This window comes from Myotis brandtii, unplaced genomic scaffold (genome assembly GCF_000412655.1).
Source record: "Myotis brandtii unplaced genomic scaffold, ASM41265v1 scaffold1074, whole genome shotgun sequence".
Taxonomy (NCBI): domain Eukaryota; kingdom Metazoa; phylum Chordata; class Mammalia; order Chiroptera; family Vespertilionidae; genus Myotis; species Myotis brandtii.
Genome location: NW_005353653.1, coordinates 566,630 through 577,399, shown reverse-complemented (window position 1 = coordinate 577,399; position 10,770 = coordinate 566,630). Strand labels below are relative to the sequence as shown.

At 38.5% G+C, this 10,770-nt stretch overlaps 1 protein-coding gene across 1 annotated transcript; it reads right to left on the bottom strand.

Moving 5' to 3' along the window:
• Window positions 1-695: 695 nt before the first annotated feature.
• Window positions 696-8,083, bottom strand: SC5D (sterol-C5-desaturase). Its single transcript, XM_005857107.2, has 4 exons — window positions 7,831-8,083; window positions 6,517-6,649; window positions 4,625-4,725; window positions 696-2,961 (listed from the first exon to the last, which is right to left on the bottom strand). Exons 1-4 carry the CDS (start codon window positions 8,038-8,040, stop codon window positions 2,506-2,508), a joined length of 900 nt encoding a protein of 299 aa, XP_005857169.1. The 5' UTR covers window positions 8,041-8,083; the 3' UTR covers window positions 696-2,505.
• Window positions 8,084-10,770: the final 2,687 nt, after the last annotated feature.

Genomic DNA, 10,770 nt, shown 5'->3' with positions numbered 1-10,770 from the left:
GACACTAGTTTGATTACCTTTGAGGAAGCTTCCCTCTCTCCATAAATTATGCCCTTTCTTTCCTATTAGCTACATAGTAATGAAATCTAGAGGAAGCTTTAACGTTCACAATTAGAGTTTCGGAATTAAGGATGTGAAGACAATGTGTTCAAGAATAACTCGAGATGGCCTGAGTGCACTTATCTCTTCAACACCTTTACTTGAACCCCCATAAAAAAGGGGAATCACATGAGTTTGGCAAACTGGCTAACTGTCAAAGAAACTGATTACCCAAGTCTCTGAGTGTCAGTTAGATGGGCCACGTGACGGAGTTCTGTCCAAAGGAACATATGCGAGGGATATGCCCGACGTCCAGGCCTGACCCAGACATGTCCATGGGTGCCTCTCCCTCTTCCCTTCTGGGCTCCTTGAACAGAGACTGCAGACTGAGAGCCAGGCGGCTCCCAAGGCAGAAGGAACCTCCGAGTAACTGTGGAAGGCTGCTCACTGAAGCTTACAAGAGAAATAACCTTGGAAAGTTATGCAGCCGGTCCCAGTTTCCAAGTATTTATAACAGTGTCTGATCAAGAGTAAAAGCTCCATAAATTTTAGCTCCCATTATCATTAGGAAACAAAATTTACTTCTAACTGTCCTTCTTTTTCTTGGGCAAAGCAGAGTACTAGGGGGTGGGGGTAGTTAGTGAAGAGCACTGAGATACATTTACCAGTGAAAATTGAGTAGTACACTGGTGTATTTAATCTAAACATTGTCACACTGATTCAAAGAGGAAAAACAATTCATTTGGATCCCAAGTATTTAGTGTTATGACAAGTCTCATAAAATAGAGTGCTTACCTCCTCAAATCTAATACAAACGTGAAACATAAAGAGAATTAGGTTCTCTTCTTCTCCCCTTGACAATGAGCATTTGAGGACACTCTAAAACAGTTCTGACAATCCACATCATTTCTGTGGTTTCAAATTAATATCAAAGTGTACAAAGAGTACTCTGTGCTGTTACAATATTTGTGATACAGTTTAATAGTCATAATCATCTTTTATTGATTTTAAATAGATTTTAAAAGAATGTCTTTGCAAACCATGTTTCTCCAATATATTTGTTACAATAAACAACATTTATGAAAATATTAGTTAAATCTTTTGCAGAGGAAGTGGGAAAAAGTGAGGGGAGAATATTTCAAAACTAACCTTCAGTGTTAGGCCTACATATTTGGCAATGATTATAGAAAATTATAGATTTGTGACAGTGAAACGTCAAAAGTGCAGTGCATCCAGCCAAAAGGAATGCCAGTTCCGCCAGAGACTTGATTTTGCAAAATTAACACAGCATAACCAATGCCATTCATATTTCAAAACAGAACCAATTTTGTCTTTGTGATTTCTGACATAGCTTCTGGGCTGTTAGAAATTAGAAAATTCTGGCTGAAGATCTTGTTACTTTCCTGTAAATCACATGAAAAACTTCGTATTTTATTACTAATGGTTATTATCTTTAAATGTTGAATAGCCTCCATGGTAATATTTTCATAAAAGGGATACTTTACATTTCATTTTCTTCAGAATACACTGAACAACAAAAAAGTGCATCAACTTAATTTAAAAATCAGTAGTGTCAAATGTATTATTTGGGCATCTAATTTCCTTTCTAATTACCATAGTTTATTGGCTATTGTTGTTAACCTGTGCCTAATTTATAAATTAAACTTCATCACAGCTATGTATGTATAGAAAAAATATAGCATATATACATATATGTGGTTTGGAAGTATCTACAGTTTTACACACCCACGGGGGGTCTTGGAATGTATCCCCATGAATAAGGGGGAAATACTGCATATTCAGGTTCACATATTTTTAAACTATTAAATAGTTTTGAATAAAACCCATCAAAATCTTAAATAATCTCTGATCTGGATTAAACCATGATAGGATCAATTATTTTTTTTAAATTCAAATTTATTTATTCATCAGTAAAACGTATTATTTAACAATGTTCCTAGAGAATAAGCTTCCTATGTGTAAGAAGTGGTAACCTAGTTACACTGCTTTCATAGGCCATTTACAAAGCTGCTGATATGCGGTATCAGGATATCTTTCCACACTGATGTTTGAGCAAATCATACCGAAACCAGAGATAACCATTCCTGAAACAAGGAACCATCTCTATATTAGTATTTCGTTGTCATGGTGCTGCCTTGGTATTTTAAGCACAACGGATTTTTCTGAATGATTATGATAGATTAAGGCATTATATCTCTTTTAAAAACGGTTATTGAGACGATACAGATGATAGCTCTGCTGCCTAGGAAGACACACGCTGTCCCTGGGACCCCCATCTGGAGTTCCGGCATGAGGCTAAGTTCACGATGCTCACAGCGTCTTGCCTTGATTCACCACAGGGGTCATTCCTCAGCAGCACCATATGCTGATTTCAAATGATACTGTTTACCTGCTAGTCTCTTGGCTGGATATAGAGTATTTTTCTTATTAAAAATACTTAATAATCTACTCAGTCTTTGTAAACTCTCCAAGGAGTGACTTTCCATCTTGGCAAGCACTCCCTGCGTGGCTGCTGCACTTTTCTTCCATCATCTTCTTCACGTAACTGAGTGGTCCCTTCCCTTCGAAGGAGGAAGGGTTTTTGAAGGAGCCTCCAATTCTATCCCATAATGTGAAGTACTGTCCATAGTTATAGTCGAAGAACATGTGGTGATCTGTATGATGAGCTGAGCCATTAATAAATGGCCTTAAGATTTGGGGGACACGAAAATCACCATCATGAATGGAAATTGTCCAGATGTTGACCAAGATGTACAAACCCAAATAAACCACCTTGTGCAGTGGAAAGATGAAAGGATATATGTGGTAAGGCAGACTCTGAAGGAAGCCATCCACAGGGTGAAAAGCATGACTTGCAAACGGAGTAGGAATCTTCCAGATGTGATGAGGCTTATGGATGTGCTGCAGAAGAAAAGAACACCATCAGCACTACACACTTCACCGAGGTCAGCACGCAGCTGAGCGTGTCATACTCATGCTGTGGAGAAGACTTACCTAAAAACCCCTTCGAAACTAGCAGAATCACTTTATAAAATGCCTTCCTTCTTTACTTGCCAAACAGTGAAACTTTAGCACCAACACTCCAGACTCATAAAAAATACAAGCAAAATACACCTGGTATTTTCATCACTATGGTTACTTAGGTATTTACCATAATTAGAGGAAATTCTTGGAAATAGAGAACTAATTTATAATTGCAAACTGCTTAAATGTATACTATTTTTCCTTTTTTTTGGTCACCTCAGCTTGCCCTACATCCCACTATAGGGCACTCCACACTGCATCCCCCCCAGAACCAGGGACCCTTATCATGGCTTCTCTCCGGATGCCCAGGCCATCTTCCAACCGTCAATCTTTAGTGTCTAAGTATCATCTGAGAAGTTTGATAAAGTGACACCTGAGTTCTAGCTCCAAGATTGCGATGGATTAAGTGTAGAGTGGGAACCAGATATCAATTTTTAATAAGGACCCAGGTAGTCTGGGGACCCTCTTTGAAAATACTGCTAGATTGCAACACTTGCTGTAGAATTTGAGTTAGAACGAGGTATGTGGCAAATCACAATTCAGTCAATAAAATTCCATGTTCCTCAATCTGTATCAGTGGTCAATCTATATCTATATCAGTGGAATCTATAGTTTTGTTCAAATGGGCAACAAAATTCAGTGAGAACATCAGTTGGGAACCTGGTAACTCCATCCTCCCTACTAACCCGGATCCCAGCTAGCCTAGCCTGAAGGGCGCCAATCTGGACTAAAGGTATCCAGTGGGACTGACCCAGGATCAAGAAACTCAAATTATTCTTGAAGTTTTACACAAGGATCCTGAGTGGTGGGATTCATTGACTAAAACAACAAATCAGGTCAGGCATAGGATTTTTTTTAAAAAAATATTTCTTTATTGATTTCAGAGAGGAAGGGAGAGGGAGAGAGGTAGAAACATCAATGATGAGAGAGAATCATTGACCGGCTGCCTCCTGCACCCCCCCCCACTGGGGATCAAGCCCACTGAGCTAAACTGGTTAGGGCAGGATTTTTCTTTTATTTTTTTTTTTTGTAAGCCACATCAGATTACTGAACTCAGGCATATTTCTATGTGGAGGAAGGGAGTGGGAGAGATAGATAGAAACATCAATAATGAGAGAGACTCATTGATCAGTTGCCTCCTGCACGCCCCCCACTGGGGATCAAGCCCGCAATCCTGGCATGTGCCCTTGACTGGAATTGAACCCGGGACCCTTCAGTCCACAGGTCGACGCTCTATCCACTGAGCCAAACCGGTTAGGGTGATTTCTGTTTTTTAAAATTGAATTTATTGGAGTGACATTGGTTAATAGGGTCATATAGGTTTCAAGCGTACAATCCTATCATACATGCTCTGTATATAGTATGGTGTGCCCACCACCCAGTGTCACATCATCTTCTGTCATCATGTATTTGTCCCCCAATTACTACCCGCCCTCCCTCTTCCCTCTGGTAACCACCATCCTGTTGTCTGTGTCTATGAGTTTCAGTTTTATATATATTCATATATACTATTGTTTTCTTTCCCTAAAAAATGATGTACCTTATACACAAGTCTATGATGAAGGCCTCTGTGGATCCAGTAGATCAGCATGTCAGTGAAGAAGAGGAAGGACAGTACACTAACGATGAGGTGAAACCAGCCTAGGAGAGAGAACAGTGCACAGTGGAATCCACAGTCACCTCCTAGGATTAGCATTTCTTTTTTACATGTCTAAAAGCAAAGTATGAACCTAGACTCAAATATTACAAACTATCGGTTTTGGCCAAACACATTATAAATTCATCTCCTTTGACTCTCTGGAATCTGCTCATTTCCTCCTTTTCTTCCTATAAAAACTTGAAAATGCTCCACCTAAAATCTTTCTTAATTATACTATTAAGCTATTTATGAGACAGAAAAAAGATATTCCTGAAGCATGGGTATTATTTAAATCTCTGAGAATAATTCTATTTAATAATCTTCCTTCATAAACATGTCTTTATACATATCTCCCTGGTTAGAATTTTATTTTTCACTAAATACCTCAAACTGAGCATTTACTCCATAACCCAGCCCTTTCTGATTTTTCCAACGTCATCTATTCCTGTCCTAACCAGGCTGGGTTACTCAACGTCCTCCCAACATCTTGGAAGTCTTGCCGCTATACCGTTACTCATCCGTTTCCATGCGTCCAGAATGCCCTTCTGCCATTGATTTTCACTCACAATCCCATCACTTTTCAAAGCCTAGTCAAGTCATCACCTTGGTGTGTGATTTCTGTTTCCTCACTTAACTAACTGATCTTTACTTAGAAAGCAGGGGCTGGGGCTGACCCACCACTTATTGGTTGAGAAATGTGGGCGAGTTACTAAACTTCTCTGCAAACTTAATTTACTCACCTATAAAGCAGAATAATAGAACCTACCTCATACAACTTATGTAGGATAAAATGAATTAAGACGTGAAAAGCTTAAATCTGTAGCTGGTACTTATTAACACTCAATAAATGTTAACTATTATTCTTACTGTTTAATACTAGACACTAGAATGTATCTTGATGGAATAATTTCAGAATTTCACAAAAAGTGAGCTTAGTTACTGTAGGACTGTTTATAATAGACAAAAAGAAACACTCTAAAGGTCTAAAAATTAGAGCTCATTTAAATAAACTATGGCTATCTACAGAATGAGACACTAACTAACATTAGATAATGCTAATATTTATAGGCATAACAATATGGGCATAGATATTGTTAACAGCAAAAAAAAAAAAAAAATGGACTCCAAAGCAGTATGCATAGTGAGGTTTCATTTTTATAATGTAGATAATGAAGTATACAGGCATAGAGGACATGTCAGATGATTTACAGTTTCTAGTAGAAAGATAATTGATTTTTTAAAATCTGTATTTTCTGATTTTCCATAATTGTTATGTATTACTTGAGTTATTTTTTTTAGAAGTTTGATTTCAATACAGGGTAGCAAATGCAAAGGCTTATATATCTGATCATGCCAATCTTTCTCCAGGCACAATTTCATCTAAAACAAAGATTTAAAATTGACAGATAAACTTAAATAAATGCACATTATATGGCAAGACATAAATGCATAAAAGAATATTAACAAATATTAAAAACAACTGAGCAATTTCTAATTATTTTATATTTTTATTGATTTCAGAGAGGAAGGGAGAGGGAGAGAGAGAGAGAAGCATCAATGATGAGAGAGAATCATTGATTGGCTGCCTCCTGCACATCCTCTGCTGGGGATCGAGCCCACAGCCTGGGAATGTGCCCTTAACCGGAATTGAACCCGGGACCCTTCAGTCCATAGGGCAATGCTCTATCCACTGAACCAAACCAGCCAGGGCTTTCTAATTATTTTAAAAGAAGGAAGAGGCAGGTTAGCCTCTTTAGAAACACCAGCTTGGGCTGACCTTGCTATTCACTTACCACTTGGAAAGCCTCCTACGTCATCATACAACTTGCTGTAACCCCTGAGCTCCAGCAGGAACAGCGCGACAGTAGGAATGCTTATCCACGGCAGTGCCTGGACAGTGAACATGATCTCTCGATAGACTTGGTTCTGAAAATGAAATTTCCAATACTTAAAAATCACTGCTCATTAAGCAACACCAGCACAGAGTTGTTTGGGGTTGGATTTTTAGAATCTCCTGTATTTTTTTTTTTTTTTTATAAAATATGTTTTTACTGATTTTTTGAGAGAGAAAGGGAGAGGGATAGAGAGATAGAAACATCGATGAGAGAAACATCATCGATTGGCTGCCTCCTGTATGCTCCCTACTGGGGCATGTGCCCTGATGGAGAATCGAATCATGACCTCTTGGTTCCTGGGTAGATGCTCAACCACTGATCAACACCGGCCGGCCTAGAATCTCTCTTATATGAACAAGCTAATTCCCAAAACGTTTCTATTAAAATGTTAATACGTGGGAATGGGTCAGAAAAAATTCCTTTTGTTTTGAGCAAAAACAATAAATATTTAAGATTCTCAAGCTTATTCTCCTTCCAACAAATTTGTATTCTAAATTTCGATTTTACTGAATAATTATTTCTTTCATAGTTAACTTCCATCCATAATCCTTTTTCCTCAGTTCTTGGAGACTTGTATTTGACAAATACAAATAACTGAAACAGAGAAATTATTATAAACTAAAATTACTGTGTTTGGATCCTCTAGCTAAAGAAAAATATACATAGCAAAATTTATTTCAGTTATGAGTCAAATATAAAAATAACTACACAAATGTGTGCATTTATTTATCACTATTAGCAGAGAAATTCTTTTTTTTTTTTTAATATTTTTATTGACTTCAGAGAGGAAGGGAGAGGGAGAGATAGAAACATCAATGATGAGAGAAAATCATTGACTGGCTGCCTCCTGCACACCCCTTACTAGGGATCGATCCTGCAACCCTGCATGTGCCCTTGACTAGAATTGAACCCGGGACCCTTCAGTTCACAGGCCGATGCACTATCCACTGAGCCAAATCAGCCAGGACTAAAGAAATTCTTTGTAACTAAAGTTATGAAGTACCAGGCTTTTAGTTTAAAAAAAAAAATTTGGATTCATTATTTGTTTAAATTAAGGAAGGAGATGTGGGATTAGCCCTACCAAAAACATATAACCCACCTGGGGCTGGTTTCAAAAATTTTACTTATTTAATCTGAATAGCTCACAAATTCATCACATTGTGTTTTCTTTTTACTGTAACAGTAGTTAAAATAGGTAAGAAAATCACTTACCTTTAGAAATTGTGGATGTTTCATTAAAGAATGATCAAAGATAAAATAATAGCTGAGTGTTGCAAAGACAAAATAAAGGATATAAGCCCCAAGGTTTGTCACAATCAGGAGGCTGAGAGTCTGTCGGAAGAAGTTGTCCTCTGGCCACGTGGCTGGGTATACGTATGGTGTGAAAACATAACGATCGGCAGCACTGAGAACGAGGTCCATCTCTGCACCTGAAGGAGAAACAGGTGCCACAGTTACACGCTGTCATTTCTCAAAGCAACGTTTTCAGAAAAATGACCCGAAGTGTCTGCTTTAATAAGCATGTGTAGAAGTCTGCTCCTGCCGGAACCCCCGGAATGCCCATCTTCAGAGCTAGAAGGGATCTGAAGTACCATCTCTAGTCCAATCTCTTCATGTTGTAGAAGGGGGCACCAAAGCTCAGAGAAACCGAGACCCAGTAAGTTTTTTCTTTAAGGTTTAGCATTTCCATGGATAAATGTGGATCCAATTCCTTTTCAGTGTTCTTTCCTATTATGCCCAAGGGCAACACGGCAGGTAGTAAAGATGTGGAATGCAAGACACTAGGTACCCAGGCAAATGGTTTCCTCTTTAAGCTACAAGTTTTAGCAGCCTCTCTCCTAAAAAAAACACCTCCCATTTCAGAGATTTTTGCTTCAGTGCTGAAACTTAATTTCCTAAAAGGTATCTATGTTGCCACCACAAGCACAGAAGTCAGGCACTATCTGTTCTTATGACACAAGGAAAGACCACTCTCATCGACAGAACAAAGGTAGATATATTCTTAATGTTAAGAATTAGAATACATTTATTCCTTCCACCACGAAGCAATGCTCTAGATCAGTGGTCGGCAAACTGCGGCTATCGAGCCACATGTGGCTCTTTGGCCCCTTGAGTGTGGCTCTTCCACAAAATACCGACTTCTGTGCATGGGCCCCGAAGTTTCAATCGCACTGTACATGCGCGCCCGCACGTGGTATTTTGTGGAAGAGCCACACTAAAGGGGCCAAAGAGCCGCATGTGGCTCGCGAGCTGCAGTTTGCCAACCACTGCTCTAGATTATGGGCTAGGAAACTGGGGCCTGAGTCAAACCCAGAACCTGTTCCTGTAAACAACAAGCACCCACCCCTCCCAGGCCTTCACCACACTATTGCCTGTGTCCGTCACATGGTCTTTATCTGCTACATACTGGACCATATAAATAAGTATCAACTTATGAAATAAAATTAAAATAACTCTTTACAATGTTTATATAATTACTTATTTACAGCCTATTTCCCCTACTAGATTCCCCACTGATTCCACACAAGAATTTAGACTTTTTAAAAATCATGCATACATGTAGTTTAAAATAATCACTGTAAAGTGAGATACAGAGAGAAGTGTTGCTTTCATACGTACAGCACAATTATCACCTCACTTCCAGCCCTGTGGGTAACCATCTTTATTCGTTCCTATGAACCCTTACAATATTTTTAAATGTAAGAGCCAATTACAAATTTTTATTTCCCCCCTTCTTTATAAAAAGTGACATATTATATACACTGTCACACATTCTTTTCTCTTACCATGTATTTTGGAGATCTTTCCATCATAAGAATATCCTCCTTTTTGTTTTTAACAAAGTAGCTTTATTAAGATACAATTCATAGGGAATCATTCAAAAGTTTTTAGCATATTCTCACAGTTGTGCAATCATCACTATCCAATTTCAGAACACTCTCATCACCTCCAAAAGAAACTCATTCTCCATACTGTTGAGCTTCTTAGACATGTACATTGTTTGCCATCCAATTTAAGGAGTTTTGGGCCATAATTTCTTAAAACAACCATTTTACTAGTTTTCTCTCTTCTCTTTTGGGACTCCCATTATGTGTATGGTGGTATCCTTGATGGTATCCTCCAAGTCTCGAGACTGTTAATTCTTCTTCATTCTTACTTTCTTGTTCCTCAGATTGGATAAATCTCAATTGCTCTATCTTCAAATTCTTTGTTCTCTTCACTCAAATATGATGTTAAGTTCATTTGAAACTTGTTATATTTTCAACTCTTGAATTTTCATTTGGTTCTTTTCTTTAAAAAATAAATTCTATCACTTTATTGATAGTCTCTATTTGCTGGGATATTGTTCTCTTACTTTCTTTGAGTTATTTAGATGGTGTTCTTTAAACATATCTGTAGTAGCCAATTTTAAAGTCTTTTCCCAGGAAATCTGGGCTTTCTTAGAGATTGTTTCAACTGACTGCTTTCTTGTGCATGCACAGGCCATAATTACCTGCTCCTTTGTGTGTCCCATAAGGAACATTTTATATCACATAATGGGCAGCCCTGGAAATCAGATTCCCCATGGGCCTTCCTCAGGGTTTCATGTTGCTGTTATTTTAGTGACTTCTCCAGACTGTTTGTATAACACCTATATTCTTTGTTGTGTGCAGCTACTGAAGTCTTTATTCACTAATGAGTGGACAGACTTTCTTAAATGCCTTAAACCACCAGCCTTTGTGAGGTGCTGTGTGTAGGGCCATGCTTTCAATGTTTCCGTGGGCAGTTTACAACTCTGACTTAGCCTTCACTTCCTGCTTGCACAGACCTGCAAGGTCAGCCAGAAGTGAGAGATTAGGGCCTTCTTCCATCTTCTTGGGTACACAACCCTTCCCGTGGATATCATTCTGGATTCCCAACAAAATGTTAGAGCTTTGCAAAGACTCCTATGGACATTCCTCAGTGTTTCCTTTTAAGAGTTTTGGTCCGGCTCTTGTTAGTGCTGTCTCCTAAAACTATGAGGTTAAGCAATCACCACCGATTTTCTTGACAAAAACCTTGGGGATAAAGAAGAACCTTGAGAATAAAGTTTTTCAGAGAATTGCCAGAGAGGTCAAATAGTGAAAATTCTCTGGGTTGGGGCTTTTTGGGGAACTGCAAACCTGTCCTGTC